Genomic DNA, 27,551 nt, shown 5'->3' with positions numbered 1-27,551 from the left:
ATATATGATAATTAATGAATTTCAATAGGGCATAGAATATAATTCAAATTTAAAATGAGCGCGTTGATTTAAAAAGCGATATACCCGATAGTTCCGCGATTTGTTGCTATCGATACTCTTCCATCGATAGAACATCTCGGTTGTAAAAACAAGGAACTGAACTAAATTTATTACTTTGACTTACAAATAAACGTAAGGAAATATATAAATAAACACAAATTTTGTTAGTTATTTTAAAATGATTCTTTTTAAAACATCGATTTCGCGAACATCGATATCTTACCACCTTTAACATTTCCGCTTTGGTAACACTACCACAAAATGGTCACACTATAGTAGCGTCGGCGTCGCGCGCGGAACAAATATTTGCTGGCTCTTCTGCTATTTTTCCGCATTTTTTCCGCTCGAAGGAATAAACAAACAGACGAGACAGAACCAGAAGCAGAAGGCCAATAAGTGTAATGAATAGCAATTAGCCGAGCGTGGCGTCGCGCGTGTCTTTCCCACTCACTAATTAACCGAATTAAGATGCTTCAGTTGCTGCTCGAAGTAAGTTCCGATCGCCATTGGCTTCTGTTTTGTGTGAGGGGAGAAAGTGGGGGGATGCCGCCGCCTATAAATAACAACAATATGCAGGGCGCTATTTCTATCTTTGTCAAATTGTCGCCCAGAGTCAAACATTAAGTATATCAAGTGCAGTGCTTGTTCTCTTTCGCACCGCCGCCTTGTGGATTTCGGTGTGATGATTACGAAACTAAAGCAAAAGTGGGCGGCGGGTGGCCGTACACGCTTTGCATACAATGAGCTTAGAACGGAACCTTTACAAAAGCAAATTGCGTGTTCCTCCTGCTGTGTGTGTGTGGGTGTGTATCCGTATCTGTGTTTATGTTCGGCTTCCCTTTTCGTGTTCAATTTGGTTCCCCGTTTTTTTTTGCTATCGATTTCTTCCCCCTTCTGTGAGTATATGTATATTTCTTGAAATGTGAATCATCATCGGACAATCAATAAAATCTACTTAGCACTTGGCACTTCCTTTTGGCATTAGATCAGTTGATAAGCAGCTAAGTGATAAGGAGATACACACAGAAAATGGTCGACCAAAGGCAACGCCTCTTTAAATTTCGACTGACAGCTGTTTTTGTTGTTGTGCACTCCGAGAAATATTTGCATAGTTGTTGAGGTTTGTGATGGGTTTGCTATGTAACATGAAGAAGTCACTTTTATACACCCTTTGTTCCCAGGGTATCATAATTTTAGTCAGACGTTTAAAATCTAGCGAGGAAGGCATTATCGACCTTATAAACCATACAATATATTCTTTATCAACATCAAAAGCCGAGTTAATGAGAAGATGTTTAGACGAAAAAAAATTACTTTATTTTTCAAAATTTTAAAAAGGCTTACATCGTTAAAATTGTGAAAAATTGGAAAAAATTCAAATGTTTTGTAATGCTATTGTTGGGTAAGCAGATTTATTAAGCTTTTAAAAACTAATACAGAACAGCTTTTTGTTTAAAAATTAATGCAGTTTTGGCTTAGCTATTGGTTTTTTAAGATTTGATGTCCCCAAAAAAATCATCTCGTTTTAAAGAATCGGCCTTTTTGAGGTATTATTTAATATGCCTTAAGTCTTATATATTTCGATTCACCAGAACATGAACAGCATTAAAAAATTACCTTTTGTAATGTTTTTCTATAATATTACACTTCGGTTGCTTATTTCCCTGATCACTGATCATTTTAAGAATAATATGTAATATTAAACCTTATCATGTGATCTTAAAAACAATCCTGGAAAAGATTTAATCTTTTTACAAGGAACTCTCCTGAAAGATCCTTTTCGTTCCGTGTAATGGATTTTCTCGGACTCGCTCAACAGGATATGGACGACAGATGTTTTTGCCTGCGTTACAGAGATGCTTAAAATGCTGAATTTCAAGGTTTGGGTTCGCCTCTCGCTCTTTTCCTCGTTTCCAATTGCCTTTTGTTCCTATTTGCTGAGTTTTAAGTACAGCAGCCACTCGAACCAAGAAGAAATTGGGTAAGTGGCTCAGTTCTAGGCTCGGTACCCCGACTGGGCTGGATGCTCACCAAGTGACCCACTTTGGCGGCTTACACACATTTGTGCACTTAGTATGTGGTGTGGATCGCAAAACACATAAACATCACATCACACAACGCATAGAACAAAGCCCGAGAATCGGACAAGAGAGAAGAAACCCCAGCTTGGCCTTCCTTTGCTTTGTTTCTTAGTAAATATACTCTACCAGAGCTCAGGGTGTTTTTGAACACCAATGAACCTGCTGCACGGCTTTGCTTGCCTGCATTATTATCTAGACATTCTTATCTGCGCATGATTTTGAATTTGTTTAAGAGGTGTTTACTCATATTAATAATATCAGGTGTTTGTTTTATGAAAAACAAATCCCTAAATCTAAATGCCATCTGTTTGATTTTGGGCCCCAGATTCACCTTTCTTCTGTAGTTTGTTTTGTTTATACAAAAATTTCTGAACTGCCGGAAACGGATCTCTATATCATTTCGCTGGCACACAATTGGCCTGAACAAGTCTGAATACATCTATGGTTAATTATAATTGAAAGAAATCAGAAAAATTTCTATGATTAAAGGTATTTGGTTGTTAAATTCTATAGATATCAAGTGCATATTATTTTCTTAAGAATATATGTATGTATTTCTTAATCTTGTCTTTAGAGCGTATTCCATTGTTCGATCTGTAAAAGCCAGGCTTCCTTGACGCTTTTCATTTTTAGTTTCTCTCTTGTTGTTACCCAGGCTAATTATATGTATTTATTCTCGCATGTGTGTGTTTGCAAATACTTAGTTAGACGATTGCCTGATAACGCCCCTCGCGTTTTCAATGGACGATTAGCTAAATGTTTTCCCACTTGCCACATCGAGAACGTCAAACCGAAGGCTGATCGAATTAAATGTAAAATATTGCATTTTAATCGTAATCTCCTCTAGGCGGTTATTGAACCAGACAAGGCATAAGATGGAAAATATATTATACTATATATATTAAATACGAAGATCACTGGCGACAGCCACTCACGGCTGACCTTCTCTCAGCTTTTCTTGTGTAAATATTTAGCCACAATTTTCAGATTTCAGAATTTCGAATTGCAAAGAAAGCTACTGGCTGTTCCAGAGATCTTTAACCCCTCTTAAACCAAGAACCGAGGGTCAGCCGGAGTCAGCGCAAAAGGTTGAACACTCACTTGATGGCCAATCATATGTCATCACTGCAAATTCCAGAGCAAAACAGAATACACTAGCTGCCCACACGAGACGGAGAAAAGTATTTATCAATGGAAAACGCCAACACAGAAAGAAACAAGAAGCAAAAAAATAACCCCCCGAGTTTCCTCGAGATTATGTAGAAATGTGTGCTTGTATTGTATTATATTTAAATACAATTGTATGGCGCTGATAAACAAAAGAATCGAGAAGCACAATCGTGAAGGCAGGCGGCTGTACGATTTCCTCGAACCCTGCAGCTGTTCTGTTTGTTTTCCTTCAAGAAATTTATGTAAAAACAATAAACACTGGAATCGGGGCTGGAATTATCTGGGGGCGTCAGTGGGCGGCGGCACAATATATATCCCTGACCACGAAAACAAACCATTCGCTGGCTCCAATTCATTATTCGCCCATCAAATTCGTTTACAAAATCGCATTAAAGGAGCGCAGTGCTGTCTGGCACGAATTATTTACATATGCCATAGATTAAATTCAACCCAGTGGGTAGCAGTCAGTCGGGCGTCGGCGGCGGGTTAATTGTTTGCCTTTAATTGCATTTGATATGGCCATAAAAGTGTTGCCCAAAAACCGTAAAGAAATCCAGAAGAGAAATGGCACAGATCGGCGGATATACACATATATAAATTTGGCGAGAGCTGATCAGCACATCAGAGTGATCTGTGTGTATATACATACATATATGTATATATGGAATAGTTCAAATAGTCAATAAAGTCCATTTGCTTGGAACAGAAAGGAAAATGAAGCAAAAACTTGAGGCAGAGTCGTCTGGCATTTTGGAATATAATTTGTGTTTGCCTTTTGTCTTGTCTATATCTTGTTGCTGTTGCTTCTGCTATTATTGTTCCGCCCAATTTGTTTTCATTTCATCTATATATCCAGCATATATCTAGCTGGCTGAATATATTTTTTGTAATTGAATTTCGGGTTATGAGATAAATGGGAGATACGAGGGAAATTCGCATGATTAGAATGGAATTTATCTCTGGCTAAATACAAACATTATAAACAATAGAATTCGCATTGTTTCCTTCCTCTTCCGTCTTTGGTTTATATCGCCTCTGTGCCAGTTCAAAGTCGGATAATTCCATTAGCTCCACCCGTCACGAGGCAATATATATATTTATTATCGAAGGAAAGAAACCACAGAGACAACCCCACAGTCCCCATTCCTCAATGACAATGTGTGGACGTCATTGCATTTGATCAGCTTTTGCTTTCATATGATTATAACTTAATTGAAATTAATTAGACGGGGTCAGAGCAGTCGGTCTTTGAGAAACTTTTATAGAAATATATGGGGTAATAGAAAGTGTGTGGATAGTTGTTTCTTGATACTGAATACTTGAATAATTGTTTTCAATACCTTTTCCAAATAATTGGTTGCTAATAAAGCTTAGAAAGTTAATGTAACGTAACTATACTTTAAAGAACTAACTACAAATATACAAAATACTATAAAGAACTAACTACTATGCTGAGAATAAGGTTTCAAAATAACGAAGTATTATTTCCTACCCTGAATATGTTTGTTAAACTAAATTTCCTATTGAAAGATTGAAATTATACGCAAAAGTATTGAAAAAACTTATTGTAAAGACTTAATATCGATTTCTAAAACAGGAAAAAATTCCCTCAACATATATTGAAAGGCGGAACCAGGCTTGGTTAACTTGGCTTTTCTATATGACGCCTGCTGCTAGTTGACGGGTTCATTGAACTGGGCCGAAAACCAATTTTCGTTTCTTCTGACCGGGTGACTTGTTTTCAAACCCAAACTTTCCGCTGACCACTGCAAGCGGGTCTCTTTATCAGCGCGTTGCACCCCCGAAAAGCCATTTGACCACTCTGAATGCCCGCTACCATAAAAGAGCATGGGCCAGGTCTTGTCGCTTCTCGCTCCTCGCTCCGCTCGTGACTCACATGGCCCGCTCCATTGGAAATCGAGCAGCGAAGCGTGCCAGAAGCTTCGCTCTGGCTTGCCACTAGTTTTTTCTCCAGTTTTTTTGATGTTTTTTAAATGCTGCCCCGTTCGTGCAACACAAAAGCCACAATGCAGAACTACTGACTGAGGAAAACAAACTCGGTTTCAGTCAACAAAAAGTCTGCCCAGTGCGCGGAACACCGACAGCTATAGCTTTATCACGCAGCGAACGTAATCAGAGAGCTAATTCAAGCCTTCACCTCGTTCATTGCAGTTTTGAAGAGCCACTTGAAAGACGAAAGTCAGCCGGAGATTGGCTGCCATGATGCGATACTCGGAAATCTCACGTGACCTATCCATGGATAATCTGCGCTACTCAGAGGTGAGTTTACAAACTTAACAAAGCTTAAGAAAATATATTTATATGAGCAAATGTTGTCATCCTTGTAGCTAAGCAGAAAACCCACCACGGATTACAATGGATATACGGGTCAGGCCTATGCTACGGCTCAGTTCAAGCAAAGTTCGCCTCCGCCTGCTCCCACAATGCATCAGCAACCAGCACGACTGGTGGCCAAACAACGAAGTCCCAACCCCAATGGCAATGCCCATACCATGGCCTGCTTGCGTCAGGAGAAGGCCCAGAAGGAGCATCAGATGGAGCCGCCCATGGCGCAGCAGCAGGCCAGCAAGACTCTGAATATTAAGAGCACGCGGCGCAAGAACTCCATTGGTTGCCTAAATAGTTTCTCCTCCTCGCCAGATTCCCCTGGCTGCTACTATACCATAGCGTAAGTGAGCCTTTTAAGAGAAATTCGATCCGTTACTAATTTTATTAACTTTATAGAGCCTCGGCTGCACCACCGTCCAAGTCACAGAGTTTGCCGGCTCATGCCTCATCCATCAAGCAACTGGATGCGGTGATCTTGAGCGCGTTACGTGTACCCGCCGATGTGCTGGCCAATCAGATCACCCTCCTGGACTTCCCAGTCTTTGCACTCATTCAGCCGGATGAGCTAAGCAGCTGTGCCTGGACGAAGAAGGATAAGCATGTCAACACACCGAATATTGTGGCATTTACCAAACGATTTAACCACACGAGCTTTTGGACAGTGCAGGAGATCCTAAATGGCGAGCAGCCCAAGCAGAGAGCCGAGATAATGACACACTTTATTAAGGTGAGAAAATTAGCTAACACAAATGAATAATTAGTTAATAAACTCTGTTTTCAGGTGGCCAAAAAGCTGCACGAGCTAAACAATCTGCACTCGCTGTTCGCCATTATTTCGGCCATGCAAAGCGCCAGCATTTATCGCTTAAAGAAAACCTGGGCCTGTCTGTCGAAGAAGGATCGTCAGTCCTTTGATCGACTCAGCGATATATTCAGCGACCAGGATAACTGGGCGAATCTGCGATCCTACCTTGAGAGTCTCCGCCTGCCCTGCATTCCCTATCTGGGTCTCTTTCTCACCGATCTGATCTACATCGATCTGGCGCATCCGCACAAGGGCGGATTGGAACCGGAGCAGCGTCGCAATAAGATGAACAACATTCTGCGCGTGATCTCCAACTATCAGCAGTCGGACTACAAACATCTGCAGAAGCATGAAGCCGCGCAAAAGTATCTTACCTCCATCAGATACATCGAGGAATTGCAAAACATATTCGAGGAAGATCAGTACAAGTAAGAGGAGCTTACTCATCCATAACCTACACATTTTATTAATTTATTCCCTCTTTCTGCTAGACGCTCTTTAAATCTGGAGCCTGCTTCGCCCTCGGGTCCCAGCTCATCCTCCTGCAGTTCCAAGGAATCTTTCAACGTGGAAGCTGTTACCCCAGCCCTGGGCTGTTTGAATCTCTCCCCGGCCAAAACCATTGGCTCCATGCGCATGGCCAGCGGCACCAAGTTCGTGCCCGGCCATCGGAAGTGCCGGAGTCTGGGCACCAAGTAAGTAGAGGAACACCTGACACAGTCTAGGGCTACCTCCCCTTTGGTTTCCTTTGTTAACCACCTCAACTCACTGCGCAAATAATTGGACATGTGTACACCGGGTCCTTTATTAATCCTTATAATCCACGTCTCGTCTCGTTTCGATCTCTCTGTCTTTCTCACTCGACTCTCGTTTTGCTTTTGGCTTATGCTTTGGTTTTCCGCGTGTATGTGTTTGTTGGTATTTTAAATTGGAAGATTTCGCAGCAGCAGCCTGCCGCGAAACTTTGCCGAGAAGTGCCAGTGCTGCATCGTGATGATAGCGCCGGGCATTGGCACCATATCGAACAAGGGTTGCAGATGTCGTCGGTGAGTCCATGAACCAGAAGTCCCGTAGCTAGGATATGTGTGTGTAATGCCAGCCTGTAATCGAATAACCAAAAACTATATGCTGATATGCTGATCCGATGCATAACTCTTTTCATTTTTACCACCATTTAAAGTTGATAGTTGAAAGTTTTCATTTCATTCATTTTGCACGGACCCGTGTTGGAAACGCTTCGTATGAAAAAATAAAAGACACACGCCTCTACACCTTCCTAATTACATTTGGTTTCCAATTTTTACACAAAGCACACACTTCCCTTCCAGTTACATGAACAAATTAAACAAGGTTTGGTTGATTAATTAGAGTAAAAAGTCCTCTTCGGGTAAATCTAAGAAGAATTTTTCATTATTTCATAGTTTAGCTTAAAAAACAATTAAATCACAATGTGAAACTAATATTTATAGTTTAGAAACTGTATAATAATCCCGTTTAAAACAGTACAAAACTTTAATACTTAAATTCACTCGAAGATCTCACTGCTTCCCTCCATAAAAAATCAGCCAAACCCATTTATAAATACAAAACGCAGTTCATCCTTGTTTGCCTTTTGCTATTTCATTTCTTCTCATTTGTTTGAACAGCATGAATGGCTCTTAACCCACCAAAGAGTACCTCACTAAACCATTTCTCTTTGCAGCATCTTTGGCAAAATTGCGCCGCATACTCATGGCGATGGATATCCGCAACACCTGCACCTGGAGCTGGATCCCAGCCAGCAACAGCCACGCCACCACCTGCTGGATGACTCCTTGCTAGAGCACAGCGACGCCATATCCCAATCGGATTTAACTTCGCTGGAGAGTGCCGAGGGCATTATGTGCGACTTCAGTGGCAGCGATTGCGATTTAATGTCTCCAGAGGCAGCAGCCGCCATGCAGGGATGTGTTCGTCGAAAAACTGTCCAGAAAGAGGGAAGAAAACCGGCGGTGGCTTCTTGGCAGCGCTACTGGCTGCAGATCTGGGCCAATTCGTTGGTGTACTTCCCGCCAAAGTCCTTTAAGGGCAGCGAACGAAGCGATTTTAAAAGGGAACCCTGCAAGGTGTGTCCCCTGGATGGATGGTATGCCCATGTCAGCGACAATACCAAGCACAAGAACACCTTCGAGCTGTGCCACCGAACTTTGGGTACCGTCTATCGCTTCCGGACGGATAGTCCACAGATGACGCACCTCTGGTCGAATGCCATCTGCAAGTTGGCCACCATGCGGGTGCCCAAGCCGCTGCCCGCCAACCTGATGTCCTTTGAATGAGCTTGGAAAAGGGAAGAACAAACAGAACTCGAATATAAATATATATTGTACTCATCGTAGCATAGTATGCCTAAGTTTAGTTAGCTTTATCCTTGAAACGTGCACAGCCAAAAAGAGAAAAAACCACCCACCAAAACCACTCACTCACTCCCTGAAACGAGGCGACCACAGAACATTCCCACAAACCACAACGAACGAACAAAAATTGCAGCCTGCATCTAAGAGAATCGATTTCAAAATGGTATTTCAAAAGACTGACACCGAAGGCAAAAACACGAAGGAGGAGAAACAGAGTAAAAGCAGTAGTAAAAGAAGGAAAAGAAGCCACACAATCACACAACAGACTAAAACAAAAGCAACGCAAGGGATATTATAATGATTCCACAATATTTAACAGCCCTGGAAGTTTAATTTTATAGAATTTGGGGAATTATATTTCCTCGAATTTGAATAGAATGCGTATAGATCAGGGCTGTCGTATCGTGTCTGTGCTGTCTTTATGTATTTTGTATTTGTAATATTTAAAATTAAGTCAATTATTTGGACATTTACTCAACTTTATTTTGCGCGAATCGTGCCATACTAGTACTAAATTTGTGTTCACACAACGATTATTGTAACAAAGAATCAAAAATCAAACGAACTTTCTACGCGTAACTAAGGGCTTTAATCTATAATGTATCGCTACAACTATTCATGATTCATGATCAACCGTCAGTTAATCTGTATAATCTGCCTTAAGTTGATGCACTCTAGACATGTAACTACAGCTATAAAATACATATAAATCTTATCCGATAAGTTGCATGCGTGAATTTCTTTAGCAAAACGAAAGTAATATTAATTGTTTTTCTATTTTTTTATATTTTTTGTCTGTTGAGATGGCCTCGTGAATTGTTCAACTCCAGAGCTTTGTCACACATACAGATTTTTCATTTGCAGCAGTTTTTACACTAGTTTAAGGCAAGGAAATGCAACAAAAACAAATTAAACTATAAAACGAAAGAAAGAAATGTGAGTTTTGTGGGTTATATAAGGCAAACCAAGGGTTATTTACACACAAATCAGATCGTGCCAAGTGCTTGAATTTGCAAATTCATTCGCACAGACGCACTGAATCCCAATTAGGGAGCATGCGGCGCGAGGCCTTTAAAATGTGGAGATTGTCTAGCCGCGGCGCCAGTCGATTGCGAAACCTGACGACAACGACAAAGCGAACCAGTGGCAACAGGATGGAGGAGACATATCCATGGATCAGTGTTAAAGTTAAGCCCCTGCTGATGCTGCTGGTCTTGGCGTTTATTTGCCTCAGCTGCTGCCTGGGCGGCAAGACAACCACCTTGTGAGAGGATTACACAACCATCCAACCACTAGACCACTTTCACTAAACTATCTTCCTTTCCCTCACCAAATAATGTGCAGTGTGAGCCACACAGACACCTTGGATCCGCAGGCCGACGGCTTCTGGGCCAACAAGACCACTTGGAATGCCCGCTGGGTGAAGTACTGGCGGGCAAAGAAAATCTACGAGCCCGTCTGGAAAAAGGTCTGGACGCCCACCATCCACAACGAGTGGGTGCCATTGCCCAATGTCCCCAACGAATGGGAGGCGGAGAAGGGCCATTATTCGGACAAGTAAGCACCGCAAGAGACTGATCCACCATGGAATCTACCTAAAAGTATAGTATTTAGTTATTTATCATTTATTTTGTATTCACTTTCGGCTGGTAATTAAAACCTAGAGATAATTTAAGTGGCGCCCAGGCAAATGGAAGTGGATGGATGGCCTTATGAGCTAACGACTGGTTTACGACTATTTACAAGGAGCTGGTGCAGAGGGGGGGAACTGGGCGTCTCAGTGATGCAATGGCGAATGCTGAGCGACGCCTACGCGCCGGGAAACTTGAATGACTGCGAGGTGGCTGCCACCGAGGCAGCGGCGGGAACGGCCACCGGTGACCTGGCTGCCTCCAGGGCCTTGGCCTGGAAGTCGGCACTGGCCACAGGCTGTAGAAGCGTGGGCTTTCCGGCAGCATTGGTGTCATCTCGTTTCCACACCACCTTATTCTTTAGGGCCGATGTTGCGGGAGCGGGAGCAGAGCCAGCGGTAGCCGTATCCTTGCGATCCCAATCCCAGCCATGTTCGTGGTGCTCATGGTGATGGTGATGGTGATCGGGCGATGGGAACCATTCGGAGATGACCACGGGCTTCCAGATCTTCTTCCAGCCAGGTACCCAGATCTCCTTCCAGCCAGGCACCCAGATTTGCTTCCAAGCCTCCTTCCATTCCTGGAAAAAGAAAATATTACAGATTAAAATTACATTTTGTTATACCCTTGCTGGGTATTATATCACTATAAACAGTTAGTATCAATAAACATTAAGCAACTATGATCAGTAAGTATCTATGACCAGTAAATATGTATGATCAGTTACTAACTTTGAACACTAATAAACAATGACTTGCATCTTTTGTAACACAACACATTTCTGAGACTTGGCCGAGAGAAGTCACTTCGTTCCGGGGATGTTAGAACCAGTTGGGAATCATATGCTCAGATGTGCGAGATTTGTTTTGGATCCAAGTTAAGTGCATTTGAATGAAACTGTGGAATTATTCGTCTATATAATTTTGTTAGTATATAGATCGGAGCATGGCGAATCGGTGGACTATATATATACATATATATACATATATATAGCTGCCATAGGAACGATCGGAAAATTGTAAAAAAAAAAACATTATAACTTTTCCATTTTTCAACGGATTTTCATTAAATTTGATATATAGCCATTATACATTAATCTAGAATTTTGTGTCAAATTTTATGAACATCGGAATACTATATATAGCATATATGTATCTGCCTTACAAAAATAATAGTTAAAAATAGATAAAAATGCAAAACTGTGAATGTAAAACTGTAAATATAAAATCTATAGGCGAATGAAATGAAAGTAAGCATTACTTCATTGTTTTTTAAACATAAATATATATGTAAATAAAATTGTAGTAGTTTCTACTGATCGAATTTAAATCTGCCAGGGTATATAAACTTCGGCGTGCCGAAGTTAGCTTCCCTTCTTGTTTTTAATATTTATCCATTTGAAAATATTATTATTATTTATAAATTATATTCAAACTTACCAATTTGTCAGTCCAGATTTCCTTCTTGGCCGGTTTCCAGTACTGCTTCCATGCCTCCTTCCACTCCAGCTTCTTTTCGGGCACCCAGATTTGCTTCTTGGCTGGCTTCCAGATCTTCTTCCAGTGCGACTTCCAGACCACTTTCTAGGGGGTTTTTAAATAGTTTTAGTAGGTACTTCTTCTGAAGATGTTAAAAAACTCACCTTCTTCCACAAGTCATGGCTAGTGTACTCCCAACCTTCGTGATCCTTGCCCAGATATTTTTCGCCGGGAATGCCAACCTGAAAATTAATTTAAATTAGTTTTATATTTAATTGAATTGTTTCAGTTTATAATATGTTTACCTTGACCAGCTCTGGTGTCCAAATCTGCTTGTAATCAGGTACTTGGATGTCCTTCCAGGCGGGCACTAGGATCTCTTTCCAGTGGGGAACCTTTAAAATAATAGAAATTTAAATTTAATATTTAATTAATATTAAAAGATAATTAAATAGGTTCTTCAAGGATGTTGGAATAGAGAACCTACCCAAATTTGCTTCCAGGCAGGAACCTGGATCTCCTTCCAGCCGGGCACTTTGACCCAATGAGGCTTCCAGATCTGAAAAAGAAAAAATGTACAATGTTACAATATTAATTTTGAAATCTTAATATAAATTATTCTTTTTCTAATTAATTTTGTATTAAATTAAGCGAAAATTATTTAAATCCTCTCACTCACCTTCTTCCACGAAGGATTCCAGATCTGCTTCTTGGCCGGATTCCAGACCTTCTTCCAGCCCTCCTTCCAGGTCACTTTTTTCTTCCAGTATCCGGGATCGTGGTGATGTTCATGGTGTTCAACGTGCTCGTGAATGTGATGCTCGTGGAACAGAGAATCACCCAATCCCCCGAGATCGATCCTCTGCTGGGCGACGCTCTTGCTGTCCACCTGGGAAGCGGCAGGCTGCTGGTCCACGACAGCCTTCGATTGGCTGCCACCGATGGCCACAGAGAGCACACCGAGCAGACCCAACTGCAACACGAAGAGGATACCATCAGATGACTTAAGAAAAAAACTCGAGATACAAATCAAATGACTTAGGAAACAAACTGAGCAAGGGAAGGCAAGACAATGACGAAGACGGGAAAGCCTGTACAAATTAAATTCGCAACGATCATGGCTAATGAATTCCATATTCTCCAAAGAAAGGTGAGTGACTGGAAACGAGTTTTAAGTGGGTCATAATCTGGCATTGTCTGGGCCGAGAGAGAGAAATGTTGCATCATAACCTGACGCCGCCGCCGCTTTGTGATGTTTATAATTTCGTGCAAAGCCTGACCTGGGTCAAGACCTACTTGATGCCGATGACAAATAACGACGCAGGGCAAAGACTTTTCAGGTCTGCCCCTCTTTATTTGGTCAATTTGTTTTATTATGTAAATTTCCCCTTTTATATTGTAAAGGCAAAAACACAAATATGGAACCTGGCTGAGGAGTGTCGCAACCGAAGCTCTGGCTCTTTATTTGGAGAATCCAACAAGGTCATAGCAACCAACGCCTTTTCGGGGATTTCGCAAAATCAGACCCGATTTGTGGATACAATTTCAAAAGTCCACAACCTAATCCCAATCAATTTGCGCATAAATGTCAACGAGCCTCGGATTATGAAATGGAAATTAGCGCCAGCAAAAAATTATCTCATCGCCGTGCCACGAATAGTGCTAATTGTAGCAGATCGATCTCGTGCCGGCTTCCCCAACGAAATCCATCGTATGTGGGGGCAGTGAAAGCTGCGCCAGCGGGTTTCGCCTGCACCAGTTGGATCATCGGTCGTGAGGGAAAAGAGCTGCCGCACTGCACCCCATGGGGATATGTGTGTATGTCCGATGGTCGCTAATGAAACGATCGCGATTTTAATTGTTGACAATGCGACGGAAGGGAATCGGAGTCGGAATCGGTAGCAGCCGCAGTATCCGATGGAGCAACCTAACCAGGTCTGGGTCCAACTTCATGGATCGTGATGTTGACCAGCAGGAAGAAAGTGTTTTTCTTTGGCCAGTTTTAAATCCCTTTCTTGCCTCAGTCAATGGTTAATGGAGTTGTTGGTAACAAAATAATTTAATTCGTGGAAAATCATAGCATTTAAGGAAAAAATTATAAAATTTAAATGGAAGTAATTAAGGTAAACTTGGGATATGATTTTGAAATATTAAGCGTACTTTTGATATTATTTTTATGGGGTAAAAAACTACTTGAAACCTTGACTCCCTTGTTATAATATGTACATTAAATAGCAAATGTATTTAAGATTGAGTATTATTAACATACTCTTTGGTATTATTTAAAATCTTATGGAGTTGTATATCTTTTCCTGGAGTGTGTTCACTTTTCATTTCATTTCCTGTATGATTAAGATCTATTTTTGTAAAAGCAAATAAAACCAAAATACCAGAACACTTTACAGAAACTATTCCACGATTATTTATGTTTTAAATGTTGGCCAAATAATCTATAAAATATTTATCTATCAAGTCTAAAGTAATTGCGTTTCTAAAGTATTTTAAATGAAATAAAATAGCTTCCACTTGACTTGGCTTCTATAATTCTGTAAATAATATAAAATTTGCTATTAAACCTTCTAAAATCAAAAACAAGAATTTACAACGAGGTTACCCAATACAAAGTTATCACGTAATTTGGACGAAAATAATCTTGCAATTTCCTTCAAGGAACTCACTGAGGCATAAATCCCCTCCGAAAATTGATTGCGACAACAGAAGCAACTACAACTTTGCCAGGTATGCAAATATAATAAAATAATTGCCAACTTTGGCCGGAGTACACCATTAGTTCCACTTTGTTTGCAGTTCCACCCCCATGTCTTTATGTTAATGTTCCATTTCGCGACACTTTTCTTGTATATTTCTTTGGTAATTACCACAAAGTGCCGCTGGATCCTCATGGCTCCCGATTACAGCTGGTGAAAACGCTTAAGATATAGCACTATCTGAGTATGCACTATTCCAACGGATCTGGGTTTTAGGTTTATATATCACTTTGTGCCACTTGTGGGGGAGATGGAGATTGGGTGGCTGTTACCACCTACTTGGCCACTTTCGTGGAATCGACTGTCGCGCCGAAGATCGGGCACCTACGGTTAAATAGACGCTCAGGTGCAGCCGGCGAAATGAGAGCAGGCCCTGTGTGTGTCTCTCTCTTACTCTCTATTTCTTCAGCTTGGTGTTTCACCAGTGAAAACGAGAGTCGAAGCTAAGCCAGACCTTGAATTTTGATAACGGTTTCGTGTGTAAACAAAGCCAAAACAAGACAAGCTTTTGCTCCCAAAGCTTCAAGCCGGCTTGGGGCTCTCTTTGCCTCTCTTTCTTTTCATATCTAACCCTCTCTTTTTTATTGTATATATACATATATTTTTAAAATTTTTTTAATAGCTCTTTTTTGGGTCTGGAGAGACGTGACTTGGTCTGCAGGCTGCTCCAAATGTTGTAATCGCCACGAAAAAGCTTATGGCCATAAATGTTATAAATCTCAATAAAGAAAAAAGTTCATTTAGGCAATGCAAATTAATGGCACGCAATGGCTAGGAGGAAATCAACAAAACAAACAAATCGAAATCGAAGAAATAATAAACCCACACAGCCTATTGCGTTTGTATTTTCGGTTTTTCATGTCGAGTGATTATTGTTTTTTGGGAATTCTTATTGTCCAATCGCCGCGAAGGTCGTCACGTCTGCAGGTGGATTTTGATATGCCAGGTGGTGTCGCATTAATTAGATAGTTTTTAATGTAATTTATTGTCCAGCCATCGTAACTCGGTTAAGGGCAATGCTCGTGGACGTGTCTATTGCTTTAGATCCCCATTCATCCCTAATGCAAGCCGGGCCAAGCTATTTGGCAACTTACAGTTGGCCAAATGGCTGGAATCCGTTTAAGACAATAGCCAGCATTTCTCATTTTTCCATTTTTCATTTTCCATTTTACCATTTTCCATTTCATTTCATTTCCTGCCACATTTTCAGTTGGGATCCAAGACATGCGGAATAGCGCTCTTTAAATGGTTCGATTCATTTGGCCAAAAGCAAGTTAATTGCATGTTGATTTAATTTCAATTGAATGAGCTACCCGGCCAGCTCAGGGAGTTCCAGGTGCGTGTTCCGTTCCACTTTGTGGGAAGTGCTTAATTAGTTGCATAATACTTACAAATTAAACTCCAAAATAGTAAACAAATAATAAAAATGTTCGTTCTCTGTGCTGCTGTCCTGGATGGACTTTCACTCCTTGCCTTTCACCCTTAATGGACTGGCCATCAATTGCCGCCTCCGACAGGCAGCACCACCCTCCGTACAAGGAAGTGCCGTGCCAAAAAAAAACGTGATTCAGCACCGGACGAGTGAACCGAAAATCATATTAATATTCATCAATTTGAGATAGATACCATACATATAGAGTCCCCTTTCAGGAAGTGCAGCCACAAAAATATACAACATCAAAAAAAAACTGGACTGAAATGCGTAACAACTTGCCCATGGCCATGCGTTCAGTTTAGACCATGTCCTCCTCCGATCTTCACCGATCCCCTCTAGCTTTTCCTCGCCACTGAAACTTCAAGCTCCCAATCGCAGACGGTGTTGAACCACTTTTACTTTCCTTTCCCCGCTGTCTTTCTCTGTGTAAAGTGATGTGGAGTTTTATTTTTTATTTATTTATGCCTTTCATGATTATTCATCTTATCGTTGGCGGTAATCGGTCAATGTATGCGGCGGCTACAAGGGTGTTTTGTATAGTATTTCTGCACAGAAAATAAACAATGCACAAAATAAACATTAAAAACATTAGGTTTTTGTAAAAATATATGTTTCTTTCAATATACATTTACTTTTACACCTGTAATTTAACTATATACAAATACATTTCACTTGAGTAAACATTTAAAATGATTAAAAGATAGTAAAAATGTTTATTTAAATAATATAATATAAAAACGCCTCAATCTTCTAAAATATGAAGTTTAAAGTAACGCATAGAAATACGAAAATATAAAAACGAATAATATAGTGTAATCTAAAACGCTACATTACGCTTTAAATAAATAGTTATGAAATATAAATCAGTCAAGTAATAATTGCGAGATACTGATACTCCAATTAAAACTAAATTTTGTCATTTAAAATATTCAATAAAATTGTTGCAAGAAAACCTAATATCTATTAAGTGAGCCTGCTGTTATATATTCCAAAAGAAAATCTAAAAAAATATACATCTATTATTTCATGGTAAATAACTTTTCTCACTTTCTCTATAATCATGCAAAACTATATAGGTTTGTAGTCATTTCTGCATTTTAATAATTATATCTCTTTAGGCCATGCATCATGAGATGTTTAATTAAATATAATATATAAATATATGGTTAGGCAACACACTCCATACCTAGTTTTTTATGCAAATACCATCTCAATTGTTTTACCAAATTTTATAAGATATATCTCTTTTGCTGTGTGCAATCGGTTCCGGCATGAAAATTAGAGCAACATTTGGCATGCATTTCCTAGCTCTCTGGCGCGTTGGCTGATTTGAATTGCCAAAACGATTGCCAAAGCGATTGCAGATTGTCCCGGAATGGCTATCGACCATAGAGAGTGTGGGTGTGGGGCTGCATAACTCTGTCCGGCCAGAGGCGGGGCCAACGCCCACAGTCCCAAACTCAAACCAAATCACACACATGCCAATGAACTGACACCTTACTTTATTTATATTTTATTTTTATTGTGCTGTGCTCTTACTTCCGATTGAGTTTTGGCTTCCTGCTTGGCCACCGAAAAGTAGAAAATAAACATAGGCAAGGAAGCTGGACGAACTGCTTTGACAAAGTGCGTGAGCAGCCACAAGAGTTAGCCATATAAGGCCGATCTGGTACGCCAGTTTGGTGGGCGCCTTAAACGAATGCTTCCCACTTTTTTAGTTTTATTTTGCTGCTACAGTTTCCGTACAACTGCAATTCTGAGAAATCACTGGACTTCAATTACGCCATTTGCAGCTCATTGAAGACAAATTTCGCCTGAAGGTCAAGCGCCATGATGTGTTGACACCGAAACGAAAGACTTAAGACACGAACTTCGCATGCAATTCATGACCATAACAATGCGAGTGCATGAATTATGTCTCTGTTTTTTTTTATGGTGGTGCTTCGATGTGTCATTTGCATACTTAAAGACAACCATTCGATTGCCTATTAATTTGGTCAGCATTTTAAGTCAAGTCGACTCAACCAACGATCGCATAATGAGAGACGCTCTGGCGCCTGCCTTGGGTCACTTGGACAGTTTGGACAGCTTGCGGAAATGCAAGTGGTCCGTAAAACTGGTTCACTTCGAGTTCGCTGACCCAGCCAAGCGATTGGGCTTGAAATTGAGCAAATAACACGTCATTGAAACATGTAAAGCCAACATTGGTTTAGTATCTGGTTAATGCCACTTAAGCTTTTTAGTATGGTATATCCGAAGTCCATTAATTTATTTGAGATTCATAATATGTACATGTATGAAAATAAGTACCTTGCGGATAATAAAATAAAAAATAGTGCGGTTTGAAAACAAATATACGAATTATGCTGATTTTTTCCGGTAAGTACTTCGACTTCCCTGCATAGTTTCCACTTTAAGCGAATTAATATTACTTGAAAATGTATAAGCTTGGTTTATATTATCTCTTTAGCTTCTACTTGTGTCTGTGTTATTATAAATTTTGAAGGTTACAGAAATGTTTTATTAATCTTTAAAATCTTTTAGCTTCAACACTCATTTAATAGCATCCTTAAATTAAAATTGCTGTACGGTTTCATTTATTAGAAATAAACTGAAGTATATTTTAGATATACCTTTCAAAATCCATAAAAAACATTTCATAAATTGAAAACAGTAATTAGGGAAGAAATATATTGTAATATATTACATTTAACAGTAATATTATTTTTAATTTAACACAGTAGTGTTCCAATTTATCTTTAAATAGGTGTTAAACCCATTAAAAACCTCTAGAAACCCCGGAAATATTTTATTCCCATTAGTTTCTTAAGACCTCCCAAGGCGGTCTCTTCAGACAAACAAAAGATATACTGGATAATGGTGAATATTTGTCGGATTAGCCGCTAACTATGTGGATCAACGGAGATCGGAGTGCCAGTAGCCCCACTTGCTTCACTCGGTCAGCTGTAGTCACGCTCGCCAATTGACTGGGACCTGCAAACGACCGGCGAGCTGGCGACTGATTGCATAATTGCAGTCACTTTCTGGCGTTGGCGTTGGCGTTGGCAAAAAATGAAGAGAGATGGAAGCCCCACACACACACCACACATGTGCCAATCAATTTCGTTTCCGTTCAAATCTGGCTTTCCAGTTTTTCCCCCTTGCAAAGTAAATGAAAACTGCTCAATGGCCAGGCGAAGGTTTAAGGAGGCGCCACAGGAAAATCCGGTCGGGGTTGGTCGTTATCTTATTGCGTCACAGGTGTTTCAAAGATTAATTTATATTACAATTAAAATGATTAACTGAAACTAACAGATCATATGCAAGACTGCTCTATGGGGATTGTAATTTATTGGAAAACAAATGCATAGCTGACACAACTGATTTTAGATCTAGATCTGATCATCCTCCTATAGCATCTATGTATATATGTATGTATAGTATATAATTATCATGGTTAAGACTTACCACAGTATTCCTCCCAACGTAGAATTATATTCTGGGTAACTTTAATTAACCTTTCCATGGTATCATCGCAGTTAACTTCGTCGTGGTTATCCAGACGTATTCCACTAATCAGGTGAGGTCAACGAGCAATCACTATCACTTCCAGGGCGAAGGCTGTGCCTGTATTTATACGCTTCGAGCAAAGAGATCAGAGAAAGTGAGAGCGAGAGCGCAATATAGAAAGAGATGGAGATGGGCCCAGAGCGATAGAAAGCAAGAGTTACCTTTAGAGATAGGCAGAGAGAGAGAGAGAGAGACAGACAAAGGGAAAGGGTTACAAAACTTCGGACTATTGTTATAGTACTCAACATATAATTATAATACTAAACATTTTGCTCTGCCTGTTTAACTCCCTGTTCATCGCTAAAACAACAGCATTAGTGAATTTATTATACAGATTATTTCTTAATTGATTGTTTGGTGCGAAAAAAAATACCTATCTCGATCTGGATTCAGATTATATAGCTTCTACTTTTTACACACTTTTACTGCCATGTATAAAATCGCATGTAACTTACATTTATATTTGACACGGCTCTTACACCGCTTTGAGATGAAAAACTCGAAAGGTAGATGACGCCACAGAAAAAAGCTCATTTTATTTATACAACAGACTTGCTATATCGATTGTACTTTTTTAATTCAAAAAATAAAATATATCAAAAATATATTTAATTTTATGTTCTCCCAAATAATTGTAGAACATACCTTTAATTATTATTTAATAAATATCTGTTATTCCGAAGAACAACCCACAGGAAATATACCCACAAGAGTATGACCATTAAAAGTATATGGGTTTGGGGGACAAAAGTAAAGTGGCTCAAGGAGTTACGGTGTCCAAGTGGAACACCCCTTTGGGGACTGGGTGTGTCCTGTCCTGTGTCCACTGTCGCGCCGCATTGGAGCGAAAAGTTCAACAGGCTGCCCCACTAAATCAACAAAAAACAAAACCGCAGGACGCCCGATAAGCAACTTGAAAGGGTGGCCACCACCACTCCATATAATTGTAGAGCTACTCAAACAGAGCTGGCAATTTAACCTTTTTATGAATTAAATAAACAGTAAAAAATTGGTTCCTATAATAAATTATATTATATATAATAATTTTTTGTATATATTTATTATATACCAAAAGTAGCTATGATCAGTAATTAACAATAAGCAGTAAGTAACTCTGAACAGTAAGTAATTATGATCAGTAAATAACTACGATCAGTAATTAACTATGGCCATAAGTATCTATGACCTGTAGGTATTTATGACTAGTAAGCGTGTATGATCAATTACTAATTTTAAACACTAATAAGCAATGACTTGCAACTTTTGTAACGCAACATATTTCTGAGACTTGGCCAGCAGAAAACACTTCGTTCCGGGGACGTTAGAACCAGTTGGGAATCATATGCCCAGATGTGCGAGATTTGTTTTGGAACCAATTTAAGTTTATTAGAATGAAACTATGGAATTATTCGCTTATATAATTTTACTAGTATATAAATCAGAGCATGACGAATCGGTGGACTATATATATATTCATATATATACTTGCCATAGGAACGATCGGATCATTTTAAGAAAAAAAATGTATAACTTTTCCAGTTTTCAACAGATTTTTATCAAATTTGATATATAGCCATTATATATTAATCTAGAATTTTATGTTAAATATTTTCGGCGTGCCGAAGCTAGCTTCCTCCCTTGTTTGGAAAAACTTTATCCTTTCCTTAATAGTTAATCCTTCCTGTTTCAGTCGGAGAATCCCATCCAGACATCACTGCCCTGGACAGGAAACCAACTGACCCGCATAGAAGGCAACTAACCGACACACCAGCAAAATAAACAAATGGCGCACATTAAAATGAACGGCAGCGGAAATATTAGCGAAAATGTTGAAAATTTGTGTATGCCAGAGGACACCGCAGCAGGGGTAGAGAAAAACCCCCCTCCTCAACCTCCTCCTCCTCCTCTGGGAAATTTGTTTCGGAAAAGCCAAAAGAGTGGGGACACTTGGCTGGCTTCAGTTTGTTGCTATTTGGCCAGGCCAAACAACCGGAGTTGGGGGCCAGCTCGGTTTTCCATGGGGGGCGGCCCGAAAATGGATATGCGTTGACAACTGGCAGTCGACGTTGTTTTTCCTTACTGCTGGAATATCCTTGTTGCCGGGTCCTGGCGAATATGCACGGTGAACATGCAAAGACCGCCACGATTAGGGGCGGTTTCTCTAACTGAAAAACTGTGTTCAAAATTAGCTTATACTTTTTTTTTTAGTTTTCTTTCTTTATTTTTTTTTTTTTGGGTGGGTTTGGGCCCAAAACTATGTCAACGTTTTGGCTTCTGAGGGGAGAGAAGGGGGGAGCAACAATCGTTTAAATAAACCGATTGCTGCTGCTGTTGGCATGCAATTTGACTGAATATCGTAGTCATGACATGGGCAAATCTACTTTCATAGCTTTATCAATCGAAAAGGCAGATGGAATCAGCTTGTTAAACCACTTACAACAGACATGCGCGATATTTTTGGGCTCCCAAAATATAAATATATATAATAATATATTCAGTTGTGAATTATAGAAGTTTCGTTATTTGTTATTTAGATTGAGGGTCATTAATTGGGTGAATCGATGATAAATTATGATCTAAATTATGATAAAATTACCAAATAAAAAAAGGCATTTAAACTTTAAATTAATTTAAAAATGATTTAGACATAGCATCCATTTTAATTTGAGTAATTATAATGTACCAACATTTTTAAGGAATAAGCATTTAAAAATATGCTTCTAAAGGATAGTTGTGTCTTCAATGTCATATTAAATTAAATAAGAAACGAACGTAACTTCGAGACACAAAAGTTGAAGTTTCAATTAAATTATAAGACTGAATCGGAAATCGATCATAACTAACTTAAAATAATTGCATTCTTTGAATCGATATTTATGGATATTTTCAAATAACAATTTTACCCAAAAAAAACAATTTTTTAAATCTATAACAAATTCTAAAAAACCTTAAGCTTTGCTGTTAGTTTTAATTTGGTTAAAAAATATTCATACTCTATTTAAATTTAAATTAAAAAAAAAAAAACAACAAATTTTTTCTTGCCGAATATAGCTAGATCGATCCTCCTGTTGATGCTAATCAAGAATATATGTGATTTATAAGTTCGGATGTGATTCTTTCACATGTTTACAGGCTTCTGACTTAAATGTATAAAAAGGCGATCCAGAATTCTATTATTAAAGGTAAATAAGTATAAAATTAAATATATAACAAGTAAACAAATTCTACAATGTGTTGCAAGTTAACCGCTTATATTAACCTTTAAACCTAAAAGTGGCTTTAGTATGGCAGGCAAGAATATATAAATAATGAAATTATTATTACTTATTCCCTTAAGATTCCGATCTGAATTAGTTACCTTTATACTAATTATTAATTGGAGCAGTTTGTGTACATTAGTACAGGGAAAATAAATATATATATAACAAATGGAGTTTGAAATAAAAGCTGTAATTATTATTTTTTACAACCCAATTCGATGCGCAGTCGGGTTCCCTAGAGGAGGAGATGGGCTGGCCAGAGAGAGATTCGTTAGCCAGGTTTTTATTTGATGGAGTCAGGGATGGGGATGGGGATAGGAACTGGGACTGGGACAGAGGCATTGGCAACTCCATTTGAGGGTTTTGCAGCTGAACTCCATTTGTTGATTTTGCCGTGTTTTGTTTTATTTCATTTCATTTGCTCGTGCCGCATTTGGGTCTAGGGTAGTTAAAGTTTATCTACACTCATTTGCCGTGTTTGTGTTTTTCTACCCATAAACCTACTTTACGGTCTCAACAAAAATAACAACAAAAAAACTTAAAATACTGTTTGCTGTCTTTTGTTTGTCCCATCGATTTCTGTGTGTGTTGTTTTTTTGTCTTATTCCAGTTCATTCAGTTATTTATTGATTCAGTCAGTTGCTAAAATCTTTTAATAGTTTTCCTCGCACACAAGTCATTAAGAAATAGCCCAACGAAAAAAAATTAAATAAATATAACAAAAAGTGGTAACAAAAATGAGGAATACAAAATATTTAAAGAAACTCACGCACACTTGAACTATAAACGCTGTCCACAGTATTCCCATAAATCAGTTGACATTTTTAATGACAAATTTTTTCTGCCTGTGGTTTTTCTTCTGCTCTTGTTTTTCGTTATTTTAGTTTTGTTTTAGTTTCAGTTGACAACTTTCCTCAAGGGGAAATGGCCACGGAATGCGAAGGTTGTACAAAAAAATGTATTTCATAAAATAAATGTTTTGAGTTTTCCACAAAGGCATTAACTTAATTGCGGTCTGAATCATCCGAGAATCTTGGAGCAAATTGCCATGAAACTTGGATTATTTACTCAAAGTGTAAAGGGAAATGTTAGTATTAATTTTGAGTATTCAAATTTGGGGTTTTGAGAATTATTTGTCCCTTAAATTTTTATCCTTAATGTACTATTTAATATGCTATAATTAAAATCCAATTAAATATCCCTTAAAAATCTTGAATTACTCTATTTCTATACCCTTGCAGGATATAATAATTTTAATCAGAAGCTTGTAAGATATATGATTTAAATTTATATAAATTATCACCTCAGAATGAGAAAGATTTTTACAAAGCTAAAGCCCAATGAAGAAAGTTTAAATCTGCAGCTTTAGCTAAGTATAAACAATACATTAGCCAATTAGATTATAATTACTTAATAAAGATTTAAAATACCCTTTGTCAGGGTATAAAACCAAATGATTCAGATACTACGATGTATCTTAACCCTGCTGCTCGCCTGATTACATTTTCAGCTGTTCGTCGTGTAATTGATGGATCCCTCCGAGGGCGGATCCAGAAGTATAGAAGTATACCGCCCACACACACTCACAGCCCAGGCAGAAGTATTCTTTTTTTTTCATTTTCTTGTTGGTTTGTTGTCTGCTGAGCTGCCCGAAGACGGTCTATTTTTGAAACAACAAACAAATTATGAGAATGAGAGTGAAAATGGGCGACAGAGATTTCGTAGTCGAATTGAGGCGCACACACGTTGCCCATAGACAGGGCCATATATCGTACTATCTATAGATCGGCTAAGTATTCTGTGATTTTTCTTAATCATCATAAATTTGTGTTGCTTCCACCGTCAAACAGGCAAATAGAGAGAGAGAGCGCGTAAAAAGACATTTGGCAGTTGGACAAGAACTTTCCCGGCGACGGAAACATCAATAAATTAGAAATGTTTAGCTCTGATCACCCCCGCCATGGTGTGTGGAATATGGATATGGAGATGGAGGTGGGTTGTTTGCCTGTGGGGGCCCGCAACTTATTGTCTGTGCCTTGTTCGCTTCACGGTTTCAGGAATCCGTCCCATTCGCTTGCCTCTGGCCATAATTCGAGGCATTTAATGGCCGCCTTCCTTCTGAGCTGATTTCTGGCATTTACGGGGGTGTCCATGGACCAGGGGTTGGAATCCATGGATGCTGCGCAGTTGTCAGCTTCAAATCAGGGCAGGAGAAGTTGGAACTTCCTGCGAGGAAACTCACAAAATGGTTGCCATTTTGTTGGCCATTTTTCTTGTTTTATAAATGCAAGAAAAGCATGCATAGATAGGTTAAATTATATACAAAGTTGTCGTGACTGCACATGTGGGTCAACTGGCCATTGGTAATTTCATATTCAGTTGGACTCTGGTGGGTGACGAATGGACAACGTCATCGCCAACCCCCGGAGCAGTGGAGCCCCTCCCAATGGAGCAACACTGCCCCAACACACACCACCCACCACCCACCACCCGCTGCCAATTAACGTAATTAAATGATGCGTAGGGAGTCGACAAACAGTTGGAGTACCCGGCTCCCCCATCCTGTCCTGTCATGGCGGGTATCTTATCCTTCTGCTGAATTAATTTGGGACATGGAATAAAACTCTATATAGTTTGTGGGCTGCACTCGCCGTCGGCGTTTAATGTATCAATTGGGAGTTGTAGCCGGAAACGGAAGAAGGAAGGGGGAAAAGGAATCCTAGGGTCTACGCAGCAGTCCATCAATAATTGGAACCCAGTGAAGCCGCACAAATGAATCCTCAGAAACCCACAAAAAAACTGAAATGCAAACGTCATCTTTGTCAGGACATTGGCCTGTCATCGAGAGTGTGACATTTGGATGAGAAATCACCCTAAACTCAAACCTAAAACACTTTCTTCCTAATTTCCCCAAGGTCCCCTTGGGTTGACCCTAATTTTTGGCCACTCTTGGCCACGCCCTCGCGGGTAAGGCCAGCACACAAATTATGCTAATCATGGGCCCACTCGGCATCATCTCTCTTACTTAGCCAACATTAATTACAGCCATTTGGCACTGCTCTTTATGGTGTAGTTACACTCGCCTATTTTCCTTTGTTTACCGTTGGCTTTAATTAAACTAATTACGACAATTTAACAGTCAAAATGTCAAGGAATATAATCTAAGCTGGGAATTGATGAGGGGTTCTAGGATTTCTCAAAACAAATATGTTTCATGGAAGGTGGGAATTTAACTATTTACTCCAAGAAGTTATTCCTAAAACCAGACAGAGACCAAAGACACAACTCCTTAAAATATTGAACCTTTTTATAGTTAGAAACATAATATTTTGAATGAGCAAATGTTGTGTATTTTTCTCCTTTAATTAATTAATTTATTCCTTTCTATATTAAACCCTAAGTCATAATTTATTTAAAAAAAACCCCATTCATATTAATTAAAACCAAATACATATTAATTACGAATATTAAAGCGAAAATTGGCATTCAATTATGACGAATCCTTTGCCCTGCAAACTATTAGCATAAATTCCTGTTGGCAAACCAAAATCATTGCCTACTTTCAGGCAATCGGCCAACAATCTCCTTACCAGGGTCAACAACTCCTGCCAAGGCTACAAACAGGACCACAAAGGAGTACGAAAATATGCAAAACAAAACGCGCGACAAACGAAATAAATTCAAATGCGTTTTCGGTTGCTACCAAATAGCTGGTTTTGTATGCCAGCCCCAAAAATTAATTACGGGCAATAACGTAATTCCAGGCCGAGAGAGAGAACTGTGCTTCTTGTGGAGCCCAGGATAATAGGGAGGTGGAGATATGGAGACCCACTCGAGGACCTCCTTTTGCCAAAAACAACTGTTAAATCGAGGAAACGACGCAGCGCCAAAAAGGAAATATAAAGGCGACATACTTTTTCGGGGGAAACCCCATCCCTTGGCAAAAGGTAAAACAATTGCGTGTAACTGGACGATTAACATGATATGCGGAAATTTTTCTCTTATTGCAACAACACGGGTACGACGAATGCAAAATACTCGTAAATGTTGGAAAAGCCCTCACCGGTCTTGGAAAAGTGCGCAGGCGTTGAAACCGCCCCGGGAAAGTGCCATGTCTTCATGTATGTGTATGGACTCGTCATCGTTTTTGCCTCTAGCTTTTGGCAAATAAAATTATATTGCATGCGGAACTTGAACGAGTCCTTGGAGGAGACTTCGTGCCTGGACAGTTGGCAGCATGTCAGTCAGTCGCCGCAGATCCTCCTGGCTGAAATGTGCCCAGAAATGGCAGTGTTCAAATAAATAAAATATATAGAAAAAACCTCTACAGAACTACAGAAAAGAAAATCACACAAGTGATCGACAAATTCCTAGGCAAATTGCTGCCAAATTATGTCACCCAGACACATTTCTCAACGGAGATCGAGAAGATCGCGCAAATCCCTCCTGTGACAAACAAAATCACTTGCAAATAAACTAAAAATCAAGCTAAAAAAGCATTTCGTGTTCAAAAGCAAACAAATACCAGCAACTAATCTATGCTAATAAATT

General features: G+C 39.3%; 3 protein-coding genes and 1 long non-coding RNA gene across 6 annotated transcripts; 2 read left to right on the top strand and 2 right to left on the bottom strand.

Annotated features, from left to right (window-relative positions):
• The first annotated feature begins 280 nt into the window (after window positions 1-280).
• On the top strand, window positions 281-9,793 carry RalGPS (Ral GEF with PH domain and SH3 binding motif). Of its 3 annotated transcripts, none has more exons than XM_086828903.1 (8): window positions 281-549; window positions 5,484-5,591; window positions 5,660-6,000; window positions 6,057-6,387; window positions 6,442-6,893; window positions 6,957-7,160; window positions 7,401-7,511; window positions 8,168-9,793. In XM_086828903.1, exons 2-8 carry the CDS (start codon window positions 5,532-5,534, stop codon window positions 8,778-8,780), a joined length of 2,112 nt encoding a protein of 703 aa, XP_086685029.1. In that variant the 5' UTR covers window positions 281-549; window positions 5,484-5,531; the 3' UTR covers window positions 8,781-9,793. The 3 variants fall into 3 exon arrangements, with proteins under 3 accessions (XP_086685029.1, XP_020801420.2, XP_086685030.1); XM_086828904.1 differs by lacking the exon at window positions 281-549 and adding an exon at window positions 4,908-5,041; XM_020945761.2 differs by lacking the exon at window positions 7,401-7,511.
• On the top strand, window positions 9,787-10,533 carry LOC110181331 (uncharacterized). Its single transcript, XM_020949053.2, has 2 exons — window positions 9,787-10,122; window positions 10,203-10,533. Exons 1-2 carry the CDS (start codon window positions 9,914-9,916, stop codon window positions 10,417-10,419), a joined length of 426 nt encoding a protein of 141 aa, XP_020804712.2. The 5' UTR covers window positions 9,787-9,913; the 3' UTR covers window positions 10,420-10,533.
• Window positions 10,461-14,870, bottom strand: LOC110180284 (uncharacterized). The gene is made up of 7 exons (XM_086829165.1): window positions 14,847-14,870; window positions 12,647-12,970; window positions 12,455-12,526; window positions 12,273-12,362; window positions 12,132-12,209; window positions 11,929-12,072; window positions 10,461-11,069 (listed from the first exon to the last, which is right to left on the bottom strand). Exons 1-7 carry the CDS (start codon window positions 14,868-14,870, stop codon window positions 10,668-10,670), a joined length of 1,134 nt encoding a protein of 377 aa, XP_086685291.1. The 3' UTR covers window positions 10,461-10,667.
• A 1,039-nt stretch (window positions 14,871-15,909) lies between these two features.
• LOC147644414 (uncharacterized) lies at window positions 15,910-19,782 on the bottom strand. Its single transcript, XR_015270710.1, has 2 exons — window positions 19,639-19,782; window positions 15,910-16,715 (listed from the first exon to the last, which is right to left on the bottom strand). It is a non-coding gene; the product is annotated as an uncharacterized LOC147644414 (long non-coding RNA).
• Window positions 19,783-27,551: the final 7,769 nt, after the last annotated feature.

Source organism: Drosophila serrata, unplaced genomic scaffold, assembly GCF_035046125.1.
Source record: "Drosophila serrata isolate PLE 108 unplaced genomic scaffold, ASM3504612v1 contig_184, whole genome shotgun sequence".
Lineage (NCBI taxonomy): Eukaryota > Metazoa > Arthropoda > Insecta > Diptera > Drosophilidae > Drosophila > Drosophila serrata.
The sequence above is the reverse complement of the archived record's forward strand: the minus strand, read 5'-3'. Positions and strand labels throughout refer to the sequence as shown.